General features: G+C 48.8%; 1 protein-coding gene across 1 annotated transcript in view; it reads left to right on the plus strand.

Moving 5' to 3' along the window:
- Positions 1–23,812, plus strand: part of LOC147725878 (putative E3 ubiquitin-protein ligase HERC1) — a 1,064,842-nt gene that overhangs the window by 244,021 nt on the left and 797,009 nt on the right. The window contains exon 19 of the mRNA XM_086963380.1: positions 12,064–12,237. Coding sequence (XP_086819506.1) covers positions 12,064–12,237 — 174 coding nt within the window. The remainder of the gene's footprint in view (positions 1–12,063; positions 12,238–23,812) is intronic.

A 23,812-nucleotide genomic window follows, 5' to 3' on the forward strand; every position in this document is an offset into this window, starting at 1 on the left:
TGAAGTTCCTTAAACAAGCAGCAGCATCCATTGTGGCTCCTGTGACAGACTTAATGAATGCTTCCTTTTTCCAGGGTTTGGTGCCACCTACTTGGAAAACTGCTGTTGTTAAGGCTCTTTTAAAGAAGCCCAATTTGGATCCCTCGGACCTGTCTAACTTTAGGCCCATCTCTCTGTTGCCGGGCCTCGGCAAAATTGCTGAACGGCTGGTCAACATCAATTGTCAGCCTTCTTGGAGTCCAATGGACTGCTCCGTGTTTCGCAAACCGGCTTTCGCCCAGGTCAGGGCACCGACACGGCCCTCTTGGCGGTCGTCGATGAAACTAGACGTATCCTTGATTCAGGCGGGTCAGTGGCAGTGATCCTCCTGGACCTCAGTGCGGCGTTTGAGTCCGTGAACCATCAGGTGTTGATTCGGCGGCTGGCTGAGGTAGGGGTGTCTGGGGTGGCCCTGCAGTGGCTGAGATCTTTTCTTACCGGACGAACTTACCAGGTCTGGGATGGTTGTGAGCGTTCTAAATCGATCCCCCTCCAGTGTCGAGTGCCACAGGGCTCCTCCCTGAGCCCCACATTATTTAATGTTTATATGGCCCCCCTGGAGGACATAGTGTCTCCGTATGACATGAAAATCGTTAGTTATGCTGACGACACTCAGCTGGTGTTTTCTTTAGCCCAACTGGCTGATAATCCGGATACTCTGCGCTCCTGTCTGTCGGACGTGCACACCTGGATGGAAGAATCTGCCCTCAAGTTGAACGGCTCGAAGACGGAAATAGTGCTGCTTGGGAGTAAAACTTCTCTACTCCCTTTGACTAGCTGGCCGAGTTGCATGGGAGACCTTCCGGTCCCCAAAGAGGTGATTAAGAGCTTGGGAGTCTGGTTAGAACAAGACTTGTCATTTCGGACCCAAGCTAAGAAAACCGCAGGAGTGTGTTACGCCCTGTTACGGTCGGTTCGTAAAATTTTCCCTCTTCTACCGGTAACATCGAGGAAGCTGTTGATTCAGGGTCTGATAACATCCAGACTGGATTACAGCAACGCCATCTTTCTGGGCGCCCCTGAATCCACCCTCAAGACTCTTCAGCAGGTCCAAAATGCAGCGGCAAGGCTGCTTATGGATGTCCTGAGGACACAATCAGCGAAACCGGCCTTGAGGGTGCTGCATTGGCTCCCAGTGCGGGAGAGAGTGATTTTTAAGGCACTTTGTACTGCCCATAAAATCCTCTTAGGGAAAGGCCCCCTCATCTTAAAGAACTTAGTGACCCCATACAAAGCAAGCAGAACGCTGCGATCTGATCTGAAATATCTTCTGCTGGTCCCCAGAGTCAAAAAAGTCCGCACGGGCGGGAGAAGATTCTCATTCAACACAGCAAAGCAGTGGAACTCGCTCCCCTTAAAATTGCGCGCCGAGACTTGCACACTGCGTTTTCGCAAAGGTCTTAAAACCTTTTTGTTTCCCGCTTGAGTGCTTTAAACTGGCCGTTTTTACCATCTGATGGTGTCTGGAAAAGCGCTGGGATGCCCAAGGGTAACTGCGCGCTATATAAAATTTTAAATAATAATAATAATAATAATGTGTATACTAAAATAGTGGTATGTAAGGTAAGTACCAAAATGGGACTAGTAACCAGGCATGGAGGACCCCAGGGGAAACACAGAACCACTTAAGGTGTGTAGACAGGGACCCCAAGGTGCACAGGTGCAGAGTGGTTACACCAGGTCAAAGGTCCATAGGATAACACAGGATACGTTGTGGTGGAATTGTACATTGTACCCTTCCCACACGACCCCGAAGGAACCACTTGGATCAATGAAGGTTGCAGAGCCACCCCACCTGTGGATACCCCAGGAACCAAGACACCTATTCCAGGGAGCCCAGGGGCTTAGGGATGAAGTGGTGTTGGAACCGTCCAAAGGTGCCAATGGAGGTTTGCGGATGATCAGCAGCTCCATATTCTCATGGGCCAGGCCAGCGGAACCAGGATGCGGAATCCAGATGAGAAGAACCTGAAAGCAGAGAGGACAGAGTCCAAACCACCCAGAGCTGACCAGGAGGCACAGGGCCACAATACTAGCCCTTGTAGGAGGTTCTTGCTGTAGCAGGATGTGGTTGGAGCAGCAGCGGTGGAGATCAGGTGACCATGCAGGAGCACAGCAGTCTTCCATGAGCTGTTGAATGCCCCTCAATGGGTGCAGGAAGGTCAGTGGGCGGCAGGACTACCAACAAGCCTTGTCAAGCACAAACAATGGTTTGCGGGAGAAGATGCTGTGTTACAGACCAGCAAGGTCTGTGGGACTAACCCAGCAATGGTAAGCCTGGGCCAGCCCTCAGCACACAGGAGATCCAGCAAGAATCGACGAAGCCCCCTCGAGGACCCTTTGGTAGCAGGTGCAGAAAGTCATAAGAAAACCTCAAGAGCACACAGGAGATGAAGGCCCACAATGCAGAGAATGCAGACAGGAACCTGTTCTCTGAGCTGTGCGGTGCTGGAGGCAGGGGCTTCTTGGAGCTTGAAGATCTTTCGTGGCGAGAGCCAACAAGCATTGGCAATGACAGACAGACACTGTGCACAGGGAGGCGGTTCATGTCGGCTGGAGAGGGATTACAGTCATCCAACTTACAGGGAAGACTGGTTAGGCCCCTGGAGAACCAACAAGCCATCACCTGTGTTGAGCCGGGTAATGTCTGTGGGACAACAGAATCAGCAAACCGATTATTGTCGTAGAGGTGCCTACGGATGCAGGGAAGTGACTCCTTCATTACAAGGGAGATTCCTTCTAGCTGGGATGCAGGCGGAGTCCTTTGTGACTCAGAGTATTCACGTCCATGGAGTTGGAGAACTTGAAGAAACATAGGGACTAAGGTTCAGCAGGAATCTTCCCACCGGAGCAGTCTTGTCTTTGGTCCTGGCTCGAAGAACAGCAGAGTTCCGGGGTCCACCAACAGAAGAGACTTTGGACAGTCTTCAGACGACAGGCAGTTGAGTCTAGAAATTGTTGTCGGGACGAATCTAAGGACCGACCCCCAGGGTAGCCCTTAAAACACCCTATATAAGGAAAGGACCTATTCTCTTGTGACCCACCTATCAGAGGGGGTCAGTGAAGCTACTCAGCTGTCCTAACCAGTCAGGTGCTCCCAGGGGTCAAGATTCAACATGGCAGAAATAAGTGGTCACCTGGAAGAGCTCTGGGCCCCTCCTTAGGGAGGAGCTGGACAGGGTGGTGGTCACTCCCCTTGTCCTTTGTGTAGTTTCATGCCGGAGAGAGAGCCAAGGGCTCCTGAGCTGGGAAAAACTGGTTTCTGCAAGGAGGGCACCAAATGTGCCCTCCAATGCAGTCTGGTGGCGTTTGGAAGCGCCCCCCCCCCTACCTAATTCTGAAGGAAAGGTAGTCACACCTCTACCACACAGGAAATCCTTTGTTCAGCTTCCCTTGCCTGAATTAAGCTCATCAGCAGGAGGGCAGAAAACTGTCTAGGGTCGGCAGCATCGCGGGCAGGCAGTCAGACTGTGTAAAGCTACACAGGTAGGTATATGGGGGGTCCTCTAAGTAGCCCCACAGTGCATGGTATCATGCAGCTAACACTGCAATTGCTGTAGTTCCATGATTCCAACATGTTTGATACCAAACATGACTAGGTTCTGGCAGCCGTTATGTAGTTGGACATCTCATCGTGCCTGTGTCCTGCACTTACAAAGCCCAGAAAATAAAGTCTGGGGTTTGTAGGGGTACTTCTGCTCATGCAGGGGGACCCACTCACTTAGAACCAAGCACCCTGCCCTTGAACTGAAGAGCTTACCTTAGGGGTGACTTGTAGGTTAAAAGTGCAGTGACCGGGAAAAACGGCAAACCTTATATCCAACGTGAAAGGTGCAAGCAGCACTTCATGCAGGCTGCAATGGCAGCTCTGCAGACACCGTTTACAAGGTCTCCCATGGGCGGCGTAACACATGCTGCAGCTCATGGGAGAGCCCTGGTGTACCATGCACTGGGTCCATCAGTACCGAACACTAGGAACTTACGATGGTACCCCAGGATGCCAATTGTGGGGTGTACAAAGTACTTACCAGAGAATTCATAGAAAAGAGCACGGTCACTGGGGTCTCGGCTAGCAGGATCCCAGTGAACTACAGTCAAAACACACTGACACCAGGTAAAAATGGGGGTATCTATGCCAGAAAGAGCCTACAGAACGACAAGCGAAGGAAAAAATAAAGCAGAATTCTTTATAGAGACTGGAAAAACACCATCCACATGGTATTTTTACAGAGCAAAAATGAGCAAACAAGGTATTCGCTGCTTTTTAAATCATAAAACATTGAAAAAAACTCAAAAAACACCAGAATTCACAACAAACAGAAACTGAAAACAGGAAAGCTTAATTATGAATAAAAAACACTTTTTCCTCCTAGTGGTTTACTCAGTCGACGGAAAACTTGTGAACCACTCATAATCAGGGCCAAAGTATGGAGTCCCCTTTGAAGTCTTTTGGGTGTGGACATTGTTGATTTAAAATATTTAAAACAGACACGCTCTCCACCTATAGCCCACGCGGCATGGCTTGCTGGAGGTGACTCCCCTTGATAATTTACCACTGCACCAAATTATTGTGAGACATGTTTATCACACAAGGACCCCAGCAACATATTTTTATGAACCTATGTGACACGTAGTTTGCTTCTGATGGCATTCCCAACTTGTGATAGATTTACTTCCTTGGCTGAGTAAATAGCTCAGCTGTTCTATTTTAAATCAAGTTCATATTTAAAATGTTCTAGTGGCGTAGCAGGAACTTTTGCAACCCAGGGCAGTCCCTGAGTTTGCCACGCAGTGATCCAGGTAAGAGTGGGGGACAAAAAACGTACCTTACGCTCGCCGCTGCCCCCAAAAACAGGCGGACCCAACTTGTGATAGATTTACTTCCTTGGCTGAGTAAATAGCTCAGCTGTTCTATTTTAAATCAAGTTCATATTTAAAATGTTCTAGTGGCGTAGCAAGAGCTTTTGCAACCCAGGGCAGTCCCTGAGTTTGCCACCCAGTGATCCAGGTAAGAGTGGGGGACAAAAAACATACCTTACGCTCGCCGCTGCCCCCAAAAACAGGCGGTGATGTTTAAGAGTGATGAGGGGATTTTAGGGCTGAAAAATGAGTTGAGTTCAGGTGTAGAAAAGAGTTTTTGGGTTTGGTATAAGTGGAGTTTAGGATGGTGCTTTTCCTAGCAATCAGGCATGGGTGGAGTTTCGGGGTGGTGATATGTTTCATCAGTCTCAGGAATTGGTGGAGTGTATCAGCGTTGAGGGTTTTTTAGGTTTCATGGCTGGGTGGTGTTTAGGGCTGTTGAGGAGTTTTTAAGGTTCGGTGATGGATAGAGTTTGGGGGGATGAAGGTTTATTAGGGTTCAGGAATTGATGTATACGGGTGCTGATGTTTTAGCGGTCAAGGGGGGTTGTCATTTATGAGTTGAAGCTCCTAGGGTTCAGGAATGGGTGGAATTTGGGGTGAAGACATATTTTTAGGGTTCATGGATGAGTGGCGTTTAGGGCTGATGAGGCTTTTTAGGGGTCTGGGATGGGTATAATCCAGGGGCGATGAGGGGGCTTTAAGGGTGAGATGGGTGGTGTTTAGGGGTGGTGAGGGGTGCTTTTAGGGTTCAGGGATAGATGGAGTTTAGTAGCGGTGAGGGATCTTAAGAGTTCTGAAATGGGTTGGTATCGGCATAGAAAGGGTTTTTGTCGGTGGGATATAGGTGTAGTGAGGGTTTAGAGTCGGGTAGAGTTTAGTGGTTAAAAATACTTTTGTTATTCAGGAATGGGAGGAGTTTAGGGGTCAGAGATCGATGCAGTTTAGGCATGGGGAGGAGATTTTAGGGGGAGGAATGGATGGTGTTTAGGGGAGGTGAAGGATCAGCGAACTAAAAGCATCTGAAGTAATTGTTTGATAGTATAAAAGATATAAATCTAAACCAACTTCCCCTGAAGTAAAGTACTAAAATAATACCACCTACAAAAATGTTTCTGAAAGTAAGACCTGCAACCATTGCATTTGCACCTTGAAACATAAGCATGCACGAGCCAATATCGAGAAAAAAAATGACATTTTAGACGCTGTATCACAATAATGGCATACTACAGACTTGAATATCTTTTACACCTATGATTCAATGATTATATTGGGATATATCTATTTGAGGCGATAGTAAAAAAAAACAGAAAAAGCAGAACTAGTGTTGATGTTGATAGGTGAGCCCCTGCCCGTAGTAAAGGCAAGGGTTGGGCTTGGTTGGCGTCTGTGGTAGAATCGATGCCATGGTGAGGGGATGTGTGATATTGTATGGTGCTTCTGGTACTTGTCCTGCTGCGTGACCAGGTATCCTGTGTTCTACTCCTGTAGATGTGCGCTGCGTCCCTGGGGACGGAACTGTTCCCGTGACATCTGCGGCCTGGGGATGGCTCCTGGACCTGGAGAGAGCCGTTTTCCTGTTGTTGGGCAGCTGTCTTGGGCGGATGCTGAAAAACCCCATCGCTTCACCCAGTGATACCTCTGTGGGAAGCTGGCTTCAGTACCCGCTGTTCAGGAATGGACTGGAGATGGAGCCCGACAAGCTAGGTACCGTACCAAACTTCAACCCTCCATTATATCCATAGAGCCAGTGTTACCTCAAGGGTGGGTCAAGCTAGATTGTGTACCAGAGCTGACCCATCTAACTCATCCTAGGAGCTAACATTAACTCAACAGTGGGTCAAGTAGATACTGTGCTAGAGCTCAGCCCTCTAACTCATCCATGGAACCTGTGTTGACTCAAGGGTGGGTCTTTGTGCTCCAGGTACAAGGAGAGGACCTTGCATCACAGATCCACTAAATTACATTCTTGGTCTAGGGCAAGCCCCGATATCACTCTAAAAAGATATTCCAGCTGGTGACAGGGGCAATATTGTGTTTAATTTATTCAAGTATTAACCACCAGAGGAAACTTTGACAGGAAGTGGTACCACCTTCCTCCCCACTATCATGCTTGTAATCCACATCAGTGCCCGTCATTACTGTTGCTAACGCAGTCATGAACATGACCCAGTAGCGAAGGCAAACTTGAGAACTCTGTGGCCGTGTAATGGCCCAAGCTCCATTATGACCAACAATACTACCGTACTACTAATAAAAATAAAAATGACTTTTTTAATATACAGCTTCACTTTCCTCTTCTGTCAGATCTTTTTAGTGTAAATCACATGTCATTTTTTGGTACCTGTTACAATCAATCAGTTAAATCACTTTATTTGATCATATGTTTTGATCTCCTTGTGTCGTCAGGGTAAGTGAACGTAAATACATACATGTATGTGCATGTGCATGGGAAGGGGCCCGTAGAAGGGGAGTCGGTGGGTGCGGAAGGGCGTGCTTGGTTAGGGTTGCCACCACATCAGTAATCCTGTGAAGATGGTGGTGTGGTGAGGGCCGATTCACAGACCTAACTTAAGACAAAATGCTGAACTTACTACTTTTGGTATCCACAGAAGGCATTTAGTAGTAGTAAAGTTAGGATTTTGTCTTAAGTTTGACTTAAGTTTGACTTAAGACAGACTTAAGATAAACTTAAGACAGACTTAAGACAGACTTAAGACAGACTTAAGACAGACTTAAGACAAACTTAAGACAAAATTCAAACTTAAGTCTTAAGTGTATCTTAAGTCTGTCTTAAGTCTGTCTTAAATATGTCTTAAGTCTGTCTTAAGTCTGTCTTAAGACAAAATCCTAACTTTACTACTACTAAATGCCTTCTGTGAATACCAAAAGTAGTAAGTTTAGGATTTTGTCTTAAGTTAGTTCTGTGAATCGGGCCCATGGAGAGGATTGTTAGCTGGTGAGGGTGGTTGGGTGGTAAAGGCTTCACCAGCAGTTTGGTAGTAACTTGGGGACTTTTGTGTGAATGTTTAGGAACAGAGCATTGGAGAGACCTTCTCTCAATAGGGAGACGCATAACCCCTATATTTTTGCCTTCGAGGGCGTTGTTATTTAAAAAGGTTTGCTTATCTCAGCACAAGGTACAGGGACGGAGTTTGACATCTCCTGGGTGAATGCAGGGAGCTTGTTATGACTAGGTCAGTGTGCTTTGGCCGTCACTCACTGGGCAGCCTGGCAGTGCCCACGAGGTTGGTTCTACATTGAAGTGTGATATAGAGGTCCTCGGATACCATTCATGGGCACTAAAACTCAGTGTAGGGTTTTAAGGGTGTAAGAAATGGGGTTACCAAATCACCAAGGGGGTAGCATGGAACCAAGCGGGCAGGCCAAACTTCGGAGGACATGTGAAGCACTCACGCAGTACCCACAGACGACACACCAGGCACACCACAAAAGAGGCAGGACACCGGCTTGAGTTGGAAACATAATAAGTTTAGTATCTCCAACCTGCAAGGCAAAAATGCATAAACAGTGGCATCACAACACAACGCCAACTGTCACCAGAGCCAAGTGTATCAGGGGGGGGATTATTTACATGGGAAGTAAAGGCTGAGTGCATAAGTCCATGGCTGAAATAAAGAAGGTGATTAAATTGTCATTAAACCTGGGGTCACTATGGCGGGGCCAACTCAGGCTCTCATCCTTAGCATTAGGCTGCAACTACAAAGTACAACTTTAGCATCAGGATACCCCATGCAGAATAATTCCAACCCGACCCCTGTAAAGGAAAAGCTTCATGGCATCACAGCAAATCCCAACAGACAGGAGCCCCTGTAATAAAGCAGCAGGCTTGCTCATAAACATGGGATGTAAACCGGGGCCTGGAATGACACGTCAGGCCAGCACAGGGGCAGGACACCTGCAGCAAAAGGGCACATCAACATTAGATATCCGTCTCATCACCTTAGGCCAGGGAGATGACCATCTCATCAGGGTAGTAGGCACCTTGTATGCAATAGAACCTCAGGCATACACATTACGCTGTGACATTAGGCATTTAACCATAAGCATATCAACACTGGCGCATTATTCCTGAGCAATACCCTGGGCATCTAACACATTGCGCACCTCACCAGTGCGTACATTCGGCTCACTTAGGCAGGTAAATAACATCTGCAGGGGCCCACAACCGTATTTGTATAACCGCCTGGAATCAGCGTAGGATCACCTAGCAGGCGTGAAACATCAATATACATTGGCATCAGTAACGGAAATAACCGGTCACAACCAATCAAACATTTCCTATCACCTGGTCACTGGGCAGGAATAAACATTTCATTAGGGCCACCCTAAATATCTTTTCGGGCGACTAACACTTCCCTAGAGGGGCAGTCGGCCTCAGCAGTATAACGCATGGGGATGCCCACCATTCACAGGGGCATTAACACTAGGCCATAAGCACACTGGGCGCAAAACCATCGGCCTGAACATCAACCCAGCATTAACCTAAGTCCTGGCCCTAGCTCTTGGGGCTTTTAATGATTCCTTGGGGGACCCAGGGGCACAGCATTGACAACCAGCCTACACCAGCTGGCGTTCACCTGGACCCCCAGGCAGGGGTTAACTAATGTCTTGGCCCTGTTCAGAGGCCAGGCAGTCCCGCAGGTACTTCTCTCAGGGGGCCCTGGCCGAGTCCAGGGGCTCTGGTGTATAATTAGGGCCCACGAGCTCTAGTACAATGTCTCCCAGGGGGGAGGAGGCCCTGCTCTTCCTTAAAGCAGTGGGGGCCAACAGGCCCAATCCCGATTTCCCAAAAGACGGGGAGGGGGCGAGCACCGACCCTGTGACCCGACACCCCCCCAACCCACTGCAAGCAGCCCCACTCACCGGGCTCCTGATGTCCTTCAGGCGCCTCCTACGGGGCTCTGGCTCCTCTGTACCAGCGGGCGGGGCTCTCCTCACAAGAAGGGAGCCCGGCTGGAGTGCAGAGGTCCTCTGGCCGGTTCCCACTCTCCGGGGGCTCCTCACACCCGATGGCAGGCTTCTTCAGGGGCACAGACCGCACGGCACTAGGGGCTCTTTCTCACCGCAGCGTCACCCGGGTCCCTCCTCCTCACAGGGGGCCCGGGGGTTTAAAACGACCTCGGGCGGCACAGGGGACAAACGCGGTGACCTGGCACGCGTGGCGGAAGCCCGCCTGGCTTTTCTCCCACCTCACACGGGGCTCCCTCAACCTCCCGGGAGCCCCGCAACGCCGTCGGGTCGCTTCTTTTGTGGAGGCAGGGCTGGCACCGACAGTGTGCCCCGGCCCCGCCTATTCCACCGGCCCCTCACTCTGGGGCACAGACCGGCGGGGTGGGCTCCCGCTCCGGTCGCTCTCTCTTCGGGGCTCCCCCTCGACCACGGGGGCCCCGCACCGGCGCTTCACCTTGGTCCCCCTCCCTCACGGGGACCCAGGGCTTCGGGTCAGCTCTTCCTTCTCTGGCTGCCGGGCCGGCAGCCAATGCCTGCGCGGCCTTTCCAGGCATGGTCGCGCGGGCCAATCCCAGCGCAGCGTTGGCGGAGGCGCCCCCGTCACGTGGTGGGGGACCTGACGGCTTCAGGGCCTAGCGCGGCCCTCACCTCACACCGGCGGCCCTCTCCTGGCACCGGGGGCCGCCGCGATGATGCCCACAGCAGTGGGGGTCCCTCCAAGGCGGCGGCGCGCCACAACGGTGAGATCGGCGGCATAAGGGGTAGGCTCCCTTTTTAATTAATTATTTATATGGCGGACAGCGCGCCAACACGAGGGTAGGCTCCTCCAGCTCGATTCCACTCACAGTTCCTTCAGGCCACACGGCGCTACTCTCCTCAGCAAACGGCGCTATTCACAGCACACCGCTCCTCCCTCTGCCCACAGCTCTCAGCTCCCAGCTCCTTTCTCAGGCCACGCAGCGGGGGCAGGAATTTAGCACTTCTCCAGTGCTTCCAAATTATAGCGCTTCACAGGCTGCAACAGTCTTTGGCCTCACAGCGCTTCGGGGCCATGCAGCAGTTCATACCAGACAGCCGTCCACAGTCCCTCGGGGGCACAATCCTCCCCGGGCAGCTCCTCACGACCCAGCACTTCCAAAGGGGCCACAGCTTCACAAGAGGGGGGTAGACAGTCCCACTCCTCACCTCTTGGGCGCTTCTTCCATGCAGCGCTGGAATGGTACCCGGTCCAAACAGCGTCAGCGACCTGGGTAGGGGCCCTCCTTTGTCAGGGGCCGGGGGGACAGCAGAGGGGGGGGGGTTTAGGGGTAAAGGGCCCAGCTCACAGGCCCATGTGGCGGTAGCACCTCGCAGCAGGTCCCCTCACGTTCCTGTCCCAGCTCTGTGTCCCTCTCTGGTGGCACATCCCCCTTACTTATACCCTCCTCCCAGGCAGTGCCAGAACCTTCTAGAATGTTGGCAAAGCTGGCCTAAACTGGCTCAAGGGGAGGGGTTGAGCACCCTGGGTGCCAGGCTTTCCCTCCAAAAGCTAGGGGTGGCTGGGTAATAATATCTAGACCGCTGACCTATGGCAGTCCAGTGGCAAAACCCATGGCCATGGCATCCATTTTAAACACAGAACATTTTAGTTAGGTACATTTCTAAAATGGGGGGAAATTTACAAGTGCTCACACCATTACATAACATTACATTTTAACACAGGGCAACTCCTACCACACATGGCCTATACAGGTTTATTACCATGGGGGAGACATCCTAGACAAGGGGGTCAAAAGCAAAAAATTTCGGGGGGAAAAGGCCAAGTCCAACAAAGGGCAAGTGTCAGGCGGAGTGCTTTGACCCTCACTCACTGGGTGGCTGGCAGTCGGTGTGAGAGTGTGGCTGAATGTGCAGGATATATGCAGACACTGCATTTGGTTCAGGTTAGACCCTCTCTGTTAAATAATCAGGGTGGTACTGCCACAGTCAGTCTGTACAGCTCTGCTGGGATAGGGTGAAGGGATAGTTCATTATAGTAATGCGTAGCACCCTTTGAGAGAGAGGCCAGGAGGTGGTCATGTATGATCAGCATTTCATCAACCATAATTGGATGGCAGTTATTTGGACTCACATGTGCTGGAGCACACGGCAGCCAGGTTGCAAAGAGCAAGTGCTTCTGGGTAATGAGTGATGTATATATTTCTGGTCTAGGTTCTGCAGTGAGAAGATTCACGGAGGCAGCTCTCAAGGGCTCAGCAGATCACCCAGACCTGGAGCTGCATGTGCCAGGAGACACAGGCCTTCTTCTAGACATCGCCCTCGCCGCACTCAAGGAGCCAGCCCTCACCATCACCCAGAGGATGAGGGCACAGACCCAGAACGGAGGTAACAGGGTGGGAGTGTAGGGACCCCAGAGGGAGGGAACGGAGAGGGGCCGGCCCTCACCATCACCCAGAGGATGAGGGCACAGACCCAGAATGGAGGTAACAGGGTGGGATTGGAGGGACCCCAGAGGGAGGGAACGGAGAGGAGCCGGCCCTCACCATCACCCAGAGGATGAGGGCACAGGCCCAGAATGGAGGTAACAGGGTGGGAGTGGAGGGACCCCAGAGGGAGGGAACGGAGAGGAGCCGGCCCTCACCATAACCCAGAGGATGAGGGCACAGACCCAGAACGGAGGTAACAGGGTGGGAGTGGAGGGACCCTAGAGAGAGGGAACGGAGAGGGATTGGATGGACCAGCTCTAGCGCCTAGAGGTGGATGCATAGAGTCTGGCTGCTGAGAGGGGAGTAGTGCACAGCATGCTTGAGTCTGAAGTGCCCTGAGGCCTCAGGAATTGGCTTTGATTGACTCCGGCTCTAGGGAAGTGGGAGAAGCCAGCACGTGATAAATCAGATATATTCTTACAGTACACTGTAAATTAACTGCATGCAAATGTTGTAAATACAAACACAATTGAGCTAAGAACAGAATCACTGTAAACATTTTCAAAGAATGAACAGCACATTGTTTACAAACCCAGTGCAGCGTGTACTGTGGTGTCGGCTCTGTCACAGCTCAAGGAGCCCCGCTGGCAGCATTGGCAATAAAGCAGACACTCACACAACACTGCTATGACGAGATGGGCGCCAGCCAATGAGGAGCGTTCTCCCCGCTGACTGCGTTGGGCATTTGTTCGCAGGTCAAAGGGCTGGCTCCTGGAGACGTAAGTACCCTCCCGTGGTTCCGCCCTTCTGCCCGCCCTTGTAGCGATGGCGGTTGGCCACTCCAGGGGGTTTGGCCTGGCTTTTGTTGTTCTTGGCTGTGTTTACAATCAGTTCCACTTCCTTGTATGTCAACTTCTGCTCCTGGCTCCTAAGCTTCCTCTTCTCCTGCCCAATCCTCTACCCTCTTGAACCAGGATATATTCTGGGTCACCATCTCCTCTCCGTGGCGAGCCGCCCGTAGCCATTGTCCCTTCTACCACACGTACTACCCATGTTCTAGGTTCATAGGGGGTGTGGAACTTCCAGCCCAGTCATCTGGCCCCCTGAAGCGTATGATCTCCTTGTTCGGGGTGGCAAGGTGAGGCTCGTCTCTGTCTACTTGCATTGTCATTGTTGGATTTTCCTCGGATCTGGGTTCCATCGGTATCATACTCTGGAGGGGACCATATTGGATGGACTGAGATCATGTCCCGCCGATGCACCTTCAGCATGAGATTCCATGGGGCACACCTAGGTGTACACTGTGGGGTCCCTCTGTACTTTCTTAGAAATTGGTGTAGACTTCTCTCTGTTTTCTCCTTCATGGATTAGTGGCTCATTTAGTGTGCGCATAAAGCACTTGTCATCTCTGTTGGCCTGGGGCCATTGTGGGGTGATGCATTGATGTCGACTACCCAGCTGATGCAGGACGTTCCGAAACTCCAGTCCTTGGAACGGTGGACCTTTGTCGGTCTTGATCTCTTTGGGAAAACCAAAGAGACAACCAGGACTCTCTTCAATGCTGGGATGACTTTGATGAACGCTGTCTACTCAGTCAGCTCCACTGCTGGATGGTTGAAGTGGCTCTCCACCACTACATGGTGGTCCTCCAATCTGGAAAACTGCTGAAATCAAGAGTCCCCTTTCTCAATGGAATCTCGCTCCTTTCTTCAGTGATCACTGGTGCTCGGGCTTCTGGGCCACCTCACTCCAGTGCACCTCGTCATCCACTACTGCTTCCACTCCCAGTAAACACACTTTTTCCCACATACGGCTCTTGGCTGACCCTTGATGTCCTGCATGGGCAAACTCCACGACGCGACCAGTCAACCTGGCGGGGATCACTATGGAGTGTCCTTGTAACAAAACGTACCCCTCTGTGATGGCACGGAGCTCATGTCTGACTCTACAGATCAGCGTCAGACTCACTTTATCAGGGCTCCCCACTGGTTGGTGTCACATAGGAAAGCATTTCTGGATCCCCCCCCCGGAGTGTGTCAATGACTTTCACTAGGACAGCAACATCCTTCGTTGCCTGACCAATTTCCCAGAGGCTTATCATCTTCGGGCATACCCCTCAACTCACAAGCGGTATGTAGTCTCTGACTTGAGTGTTGTCACTCTCAATGGCATCCCTTCTCGACTGCGAGTGTCTGGAGAGAAAGTCAACCTTGAATCCCTGCCAGTATGTCACCTGTACTGTTGCAATTCAATCGCCCACTGGTCGATCCTGGGCGGGGAGTGTTGTGCAATGCTCCTGCTAGCGAAAGTAAAAATTCTAGACAATTCTGGCACATCGTCAAATGGGGACATGATAGACCTCCAGAGCCTCCTAATAATAATGTCCCTCACGATGCCTGGGTTACATTTTTTAAAGAGCAGTATTCTTCCAGGGGTCAGCCTGCAAGTAATGTTAATCCCACTTATCTGTTCGCAGACGAAGATGTTTTTATGTTAAGCGAAATCCTGTCTGCTTTGAAATCCGTCCATAGGGGCAGAGCCCCGGGTAATGATGGTGTTCCGGCGGATGTCTTCCTAGATGACATCGACCGGTGGAGTAAGTACATCTGCCTTTTATTAAACCTCATAGCCAGAGGCGCTGAAATTCCGGTTTCTTGGAAGGGTGCCGTCATTATACCAGTATATAAAAAGGGGGACCGGGCGCAACCCTGTAACTATCGCCCTATCAGCCTAATAGATACGGTCCAAAAGGTGGTAGGACGTGTTATCATCAACAATCTGCTTGATTGGGCTGAGGAGCAGAACATTTTATCCCCTTTTCAGGCGGGCTTTCGCAAAGCAACAAGTACTGTAGACCAGGTTTTTCGCTTCCAACTTATACAATGGCGGACAGTGGTACTGGGTGGAAGCAGCCTGTATGCAGCTTTTGTTGACTTGCGGGCTGCATTCGACCTGGTGCCAAGGGCAAAATTGTGGGAGGTGCTGGCTGCCCTAGGGGTCCCGATGATTATCTTAACTTTGATTATGAGACTCCATGAGGGTACTTATGCAAAGATTCAATGGGGGGGCTATGGCAATGACACTATTGACTTCCCTGTCGAGCGGGGGGTACGGCAGGGCTGTTCAATGGCTCCAACACTGTTTACTCTTTTTATAAATGGAATTGTTCCCCTTATGCAAGCTGAGCCTCTAGACGCTCCCTCTCTTGCTGGTGCAAAAGTTCCAATTTTAATGTTCGCAGACGACACCCTAATTTTATCAAAATCCCCAAGTGGTCTGCAAAAGGCATTGACAATCTTTGATAAATTTTGTTGTGATCATGGCCTGGAGGTAAATGCAGCGAAGACAAAGCTCATGGTCTTTAATCCCAGTAGGAAATTCAAACCCAAAATTACCTTGAGTGGGCGCTGCCTTGAAGTCGTGAACTCCTTTACTTATTTGGGGATACATATCTCAAATAATAACAGATGGAACCACCACTTAGACTTAGCTATATTAAGGCATAGACAGCTTGCTGGTACCATCATTAAGGAGCACGCGAAATCCTTAACTAAGCCAATTAAACCGCCACTGATCATTTATGAGGCTAAAGCAATAGGGTCTGCACTATATGGGGCAGAACTGTGGGGGCAAGAAAATCTCCAGGAGTTACAGAGGTCAGAGAATACTTTCCTCCGTAAACTAACTGGTACCCCACAGAGTACTCCCCTTCTGCCACTCAGATATGAACTTGGTAGAAAGGAAATTTCTGCAATGTGTAAACTTCGACCAATATTATATTGGCGCAGAATCTGGACCACCCCTGAACTGTCACATTATGCAGAAGGATTTGCTGATGTAATCAAGGCAGATCGATTTCATGAAATTAAATGGTTTAGATCTCTGAGAACTGCATTAAGTGAACTAGGGTTGAGTGAACTGTGGTCGGATCCAACCGGGTCCTCCTTTCCACCTAAGTTGCTTATAAAAAATCTCTACTGGGAACATGTTGCAAATAAGAGCCTTCTTAGTAATAGTAATGGGTCTATGACGACTGCCTTCCTCGAAGCTAAACTGTTTCCAATGTTTGAGATGTACTGGGATATTATATCTAAATCCCTGGATAGGAAACTGTTTTTCCAACTGAGGGCTGGCTCTCTACCTCTTGGGAATTTAACATCCAAATGGAGAAATAGAGGCCCAGCAACTTGTTTAGCATGTGGGGAAGGGAAAGAGACTCTGGGGCATTTCTTGTTTGTCTGTCAAGCATATTCTGTTCCGAGACGAGTCTGGTTGGCTCCCATGTGCAGGAATTTGGGTACTAAAAGTTCTATGGTAGCCTTACGTATCATTAAAACTACCCCTTTAAATTGGATTGTCATAGCAACTGCAAAGTATTTGGGGTGGGCGTGGGTAATTAGGCAGAGATTGCTAGTAGAGTGACTACTCTCTGCCTAGTTGTTCAGGGACTGCTAGTTTATCTATTCCCTGTTCCCATGCCTGGTGTCTTTCTGACGAAATCTTATTCAAATTAATTTTTAATCATGTATGTTTTTATAATATGAACTTTGCACCTTGATGTTTAAAACTTGATGAAATCCGTTTTTAAAAAAAAAGGGAAAAAAACTTCCTTTTTAATGTGTCTGTGCTTAAAGTCATGCTGACTCTGTAATTTAATTGTATTTTATTATATGTTTGTTTGTCGCTTTTATGAGTAATTACTCGAATAAAGCACTTTTGACTTGACTTGCAATGCTCCTGAAAAGTGGAACCAAAGGCTGATGATCTGTGACCACCTTGAACTGTCTCCCACAGAGGTACAGGCGAAAGTATCCACAGGCCCACTTGATTGCCAGGGCTTCTCCCTCTATGTGAGAGTACCTGGTTTTAAGCCCGGGTGAGGGCTCTGCTGGTAAATGCAATAGGCGCCCACCTCTGTGGCTGCACTCCTGTGTCAACACAGCTCAAACTCTACCAGCCTGACCTCCACAAGCAGCTCAGCTCTTAGTCGAAATAGGCCACTGTTGACCTACTGAGATGTGCGGACTTGATCTGCTCAAATGATTTCTCTTCAATAGACCCCAAGTTCCACTGTGCGTCAGCCCTCACTGGAGTTCCTAAAGGCTCTGCAATAGTAGCCAAGTTGGGATGAAACGTCCAAAATAAGTGACAAAAAGTGACCACCCCAACTGGGGTTTGTTGGATTGCCCCCGGCTTACGGGGATCCCTCTGGATTCCCTCTTTTGTGAACACATAGCCAAAGAATTCTATGTTCATCTTAAAAAAAGTAGTATCATGCAACAATGTCTCAAAAGAAATATTAAAAAAAATATTATAATTAGAAATCCATAAATTTCTAGGTACATGTTGACATCGTTTCAACCTTCTTGATTATACGTCATCATGAGGACAAGAATAACACAAACCAGAGGACTGCTGCCTAAGGGAAAAGTGGAGAAATTAATGTTGAAAGCCTGGTTCAGAATGAGACTGAACCAATGTGTTATAGTGAAGGGGGAGTGTTGTTGGTACCTGAATGGTGTCCGGGACACCTAGAGGGAGAAATTAGAGAAGAGAGGTTAGTGTTAGCTGCAACTAGAGAAGATAACCTCTCTTCTCTAATTCATGCACAATAACTTTCAAAATATTTCCATACGCTGTTGGTTTACTTTTATTCTTGTGTGTTTCACTTGTTTTATGTTCTCTCACCAGCACAATGTGCTCGTTCTATAGTTAACACACAAGTCTGAAGCATGGCTGATGCTGCTTCATAACTTTTGGAGCATTATTTTGCCTCTGTTGAAAAATATAATTGCATTTAGAAAAAGTTGGAGCTACGTGTTGGTGTTTCTTCTATAATTATGGCTTGTTCCTTATGTGTGCCCTTTCTATTTATTCATTAAGAGACACTGTTGCATGATAGAATATTTACCCAGGTGTCAACTGGACTTAAGGGATTCTCCGGTGGTTTATAATACATCTAAAAAAGAGCATTTTTCTCGATGACGGGTGAGGCCATGACCACTCAATAGCTTTAGGTTGGCCTTTAGTCGGTGATAGTGTTCTTCAGCGACCAAGGAGTAGATCAATATATCGTCAGTAATGTTTATTACGCCTTGCAGGCCAGAGTGGACTTGCCAGGTGCTACTTTGGAATACCTCCGCAGCAGATGACATCCCAAAGCTCAGGCCCTTGTATCAGCACTGGCCAAAGGTGAGACGAAAAAGTTGTGATGGATCTGCTGTGTTCATCTAACTGCAGCTGATTGATACTATCCCGTGTTCATATCAAACTTAGAAAAACCACTTAGCCCCATTGATGTCGGCAATGATGCAGATGTCGACAATGATGCACCCATAGTTAGTGTGATGTTTCTCTCCCATTTGATTGCCTTGTTGGGGCAATGCATGTCTATATACAGCCGTATCTTGACTGGCTGTTTAGGCCACCCTGTGATAGCCATCAGGGATACCCATGCAGTGTGCCCAAATACCTTCTCAATTATGCCCAGTTTCTACAGCTTGTTCCACCAACCTCCACAGATGGAAAGGCGCTCACCGGTGTCAGAGTACCCCAGGCTTGACTGACTTGTCGATATGGAGCTTTATATTTGGAGCCTTCAGGCACCCTAGTCCTTGGAAGAGTCATAGGAACTGGCCTGTGAGCTCATCTACCTTCCGAGAAAACGATATTAGCCCCAGGTCTTAGGAACTGTGATCCCTGATGAGTGTTTCAGATTCCCAGTCGATAACATGGAATTTTGTGGGTGCTTCCTTAAAAGTGGACTTCACTCCGACATCAGTTGTCCCATTTAGTGCCAAGGGCGTCTGTCCCCCATACGTGTAGATCCCCGTTGTTGACATCATGATGTAATAAGGTTGAATACTCCAAAATATGTAGAACTCAAGTGAGATTTATTCAAGATAAATAACAGAGCATCGACGGCAAAAATCATCTGTCTTGTTCAGCAACCTCAGTCTCAATGCCAAGGCAGACTTACATAACAAACATTCTGTGATGTCATACCTTCTATTGGAATATTCTTAAACAAGCATAGGCAATTTACAACACATGACTATCACCTTGTGTGGAGGCACCGATATTGGCAGTGACTCTTCACATTGACATATGACCCTGTGTCTATGAGAGCTTTGAATCTTGAGCCTGGCACTTGGACTTTGCACGTGGGTTGAGGTCTGCATTCTTCTTGAGGTGTTCTGTGAACAAAACGAGGAAGACGTCTCTCTCTTCCGATGGTGTCTCTTCTTGTTGCTTACTCTGCCCCATATTCTGTGAAGTGGAGCTTTGCTTCTCAAAGTCCCCCAGTGACAGGTGCCCTATGGTCTTCGCTGCCGGTGTTCTTCCCCTGCTCCCTCTGTGTCTCGGTCTTCCGCAACACACTTTGGCGAAGTGGTTGATCTTCCCACAGTTGGTACACGTCTTCCCTTGGGCAGGGCAATAATCCCACGGGTGTTCTTGCCTCCCATAGTTCTTGCCCCAGGTGCAGACACTAAGAATTTGTGGTGACTGCCTCTCGGCCTGGTTGAGACTGCATCGACAGTCTCTGTTTTGATATTGTGTTTCTTACCAAGTCTGTGGCCTTAAGCAAGGGCCATCTCCATTTCTGTGCCTCACGTCCTAGAGATCGTGGGACCGGTCCATTATGAGAATATGGTCTAGGCTGATATTCGGTTGTCGCTGACTCAGGCCTCTGAGGGTTTTGGACCTGCACCCTTGTATGAGTTGTGCCCGAACTTCCTTTGTCATCAGTAGTGCAGGTGCTGGCCAACTCTCTCAGCCGCACATAGAAGCTAGCAATTGACTCCCCTTCATGTTGTTGTGCCTGCCTCAGTTTGATACGTTCAAAGTCTGGGTTCAACTGGGGGGCCTTGTAATCATCAGCTCCCGTGTCCGAGAGGTCTTCAAACAGTTTGTATATCTCCTCCCCTGCATAGTGCAACAGAAGAGATCGTTTGACTGCACCGTCTGTCTCACGGGTTGCCCAGAAATAGTTGATGAACCGGCCACCCACGTCTTCCACTGGGGTGCTGCAGTGGCTGGTTTGGCCAACTCACTGAAGGGTTGGAGCACTGCAACTGGCGGGTGCTGTGGAACTGCAGCACATGCTGGAGGTGTAGCTGCCTGTACAGCAGTGGCATTGTCTGTCGTGGCATAAGGGTGGCTTCTCACAAGAACACAACATGGAGTCTTCGGAGCCGCTGGGCTGGCGATGAGGTCATGTGCCTCGTCGTGTGGGTTCGTCGTGTGGGTTGCAGGTGGGAAGTAGTTAAGCAGGGCTTGAGGTCACTTGTTGCAATTACTTTATTCTAGAGGACAGTGCAGTCTGGCAAGCATGAGACATACACACTGAGTCCAGGCTAACCATGACGCCCTGCAAATGGGCCTGTGAGAGGCATGCAGCGGGGCCCCAACCACGCTCTTGGCTTCAACACGGCCTGTGTGATCCATGCCGGGCGGGTGTGTGGGCATGGTTGCGCACCCCCAGGCAGTGATTAAGTGCTTGGGCTGGAGCTCACCAGTCTACAACCTCACCCTCATCCGACAAGCATGAATGAGGAGTGAAGGTGGCTCTGGACTTCTGGACCTAGAGGCGGGTGGAAACTGCAGCTTGGAGAGTGTCAGTCACCACATGACAGGCTGTCGAGAGGGCTGGGCCACCGGGGTAGGGCCACATCATGGTGTTGACATTGTCGATACAGCAAAACAGAGTCATACCTTAGGAGAGAGTACCCCCTCATCACCAGTGTGGGGTGGAACTCGGTCACAGCTCATGGATCCCTGCTGGTTTGCATAAAGATGAGACACACACAACGCTGTCATTATGGGTGCAAGCACACGAGCGGTCTTCCCCCCTTTTATTATACCCTGAGTCACTCCTAGCCTCAGGGTTGCCTGCATTACATTCGGGTCAGGTTCGCCTTTTTATTTATTTATTTATTTATTTATTTAAAAGGTTTTATATAGCGCTGCTGGACCCGGGAGTATCAGAGCGCTTTACACAACTGGCTTCACCTTGGGGGTGCCCAGGAGTGGACATTTCACAGGAAAGCCAGGATGGGTTCCACAGCGGTATGAATACAGCGCTACGAGGCCTCCGGGTAGAAGTGCGCTATATAAAATACAATACATTTACATTTACATTTACATGGTAATGAAACATGTTATAATACAATATACAATTGAAAATGAGCAGAAAAATTCAAACAAGATAAAAACATTGCGTTAAATGAGTGCAGGGGGCAAAGGAACTGGGGGATAGAAGAGGGGACAGGGAGTAAAAATTAGAGAGAGAGCGGGGGAGAGGCAAGGGCGAGTGAGTGGAAAAGGGGGAGAGGGGTTGGGTAATAATAGCAAGAGCATAGAGGTAAAGAGTAGGGACAAAATCAGTAACATTAAGAACCCCAATATTTATTGAGGAGGAGAACTTTGAGTCTTTTTTTGAAGAGAGGCTAAGAGGGGTTACAGCGAAGATCCTTGGGGAGTGAATTCCAGATTGTAGGAGCATTGCCAGAGAATGCACGGGATTGAGTCTTATTACATTTTAGTTTAGGAGGGATAAGAACAAGGGAGTTAGTGCTCCTCAGGGACCTGGAGCACCCTGCTTTCTGTAGTTTGCTCAAAAGGTAGGAAGGGGTGTTTTGGTGAAGAGCTTTGTGCGTGATGCAGGCGATCTTGTAGGTGGATCGACCTTCAATTAGGAGCCAGTTTAGGTTTTTGAGAACAGGGGAGATGTGGTCAAATCTTTTACAGTCAGAAATAAGTCTGGCAGCTAGGTTGAGAACAGATTTAATCGGTGCTAGGTGGACTTTAGGGGTACCAGCAAGAGTGGCGTTACCATAGTCAATCCTAGACAGGACAAGAGATTGGACAACGATTTTGAAATCATCTGCTGGAATGAAGGGTTTAATTTTTTTGAGGTGATGAAGGGAGAAAAAGAGCACTTTTGGCTGCGTTTTTGATGTGGGGAATGAGATTAAGGTTAAGATTGATGCTGATACCTAGGGATTTGACAGAGTTAGAGGTGGAGAGGGAGAAATTAAGTGCTTTGATATCATTGATCCAGAGTTGAATGGGAGGGGAATTATTTTTGGGAGTGAAAAGGATGATTTCAGTTTTTTTAGGATTAAGTTTGAGATGATTAAAATGGAGCCATGATTGGACTTTAATCAGGGTGTCATTGATGTGGAGGATGTCATTGTGGGATTTAATCCTGTAGTATAGTTGAGTATCGTCGGCATAGAGGTGGTAACTGATTTTGGCTTCATTGAGAATGAGGGTGAGTGGTTCCATAAAAAGATTGAATAGGGTTGGGGAGAGGATAGACCCTTGTGGTACACCGAGTGAGACAGGTTGAGGTTTGGAGAGGCAGTGACTGAGCTTAATTTGTTGTGATTGATTTTGAAGGAACGAGGAGAACCATTTGAGTACAGTGCCTTCAAAGTCAAAACGATCTTTGAGGGTGTTAAGAAGGGTGGGATGGTGGACAGTATCGAAAGCAGCTGAGAGATCGAGGAGGATAAGTAGTGAGGATTCGCCTTTGTCTAAAGAGCGATGAATGTCATCTGTAATATTGAGCATAGCAGTTTCAGTGCTGCACCCCTTTCTAAAACCAGATTGGAAAACGTCAAGGAGATTGAAGAAGGTGATATGGTCATTTAGTTGAGACAGGACACATTTTTCGAGGGCTTTAGAGAGAAGGGGAAGGTTCGAGATAGGGCGAAGATTGTTCAGGTCATTAGGGTCAGCGGTGGGGTTTTTAAGAATGGGGGAGATTTGACCTAGCTGAAGGGAGGGAGGAACACAGCCAGTGGAAAGTGAGGAGTTGATGATATCAGTCCATAAAGTGGCAATGATGTATTTGAGTTCCTGAACTAAATGGGCAGGGAGAAGGTCTTTAGAGTGAGAGGATGGTTTGAGTTTAGAAATGATGTTGATGATGGTGATTTCTGATATTGGACTGAATTCGCTCCATAGAGCCTTGTTTTTAGAGAGAGGATCTGTCTGTGAAGTATCAAGAAGGGGTAAAGCAGGGAGGGGTTGAGATGAGTCGAGATGCGGGAGAGAGGAGGACAAAAGTGAACTAGGAATGTTCAGGAGAGTATGTTGGTTGGGGGGAGGTTGGTGACCGAGAGGGGGGGGAGAGAAAGAAAGTTTGATGTTGTTGACTTTATTCGAAAAGAAGCTAGCGATTTCTTCGTATCTTTCAACAGAGGCTGTTAAAATAGGCGGGCCAGAGGAAGTTTTTTTTTTTAACGATGTTAAAAAGTTCTCCAGGGCGGTTTTTGGACTGGTCAAGTTGTGACCGGAGAAAAGAGGCCTTTTTGTTAAAGATATGTTTTTTGTAATGGGCTCTGCAGAGCCTGGTTGTCTGACTAGGGATGACTTCTCCAAGCACATTCTGATTGTCTAAGGGCCCGTCTTTCATTATTGAGTTCTGCATTGAACCAGGATTTGGGAGGGATGTTTTTTTTGTTTTTTTGAGTTTAATTGGGGCAAGTAGGGCACCAAGAATAGATTTATTATTATGGTCAGTA

This window comes from Lissotriton vulgaris, chromosome 3_1 (assembly GCF_964263255.1).
Source record: "Lissotriton vulgaris chromosome 3_1, aLisVul1.2, whole genome shotgun sequence".
NCBI classification, from domain to species: Eukaryota; Metazoa; Chordata; class Amphibia; order Caudata; family Salamandridae; genus Lissotriton; species Lissotriton vulgaris.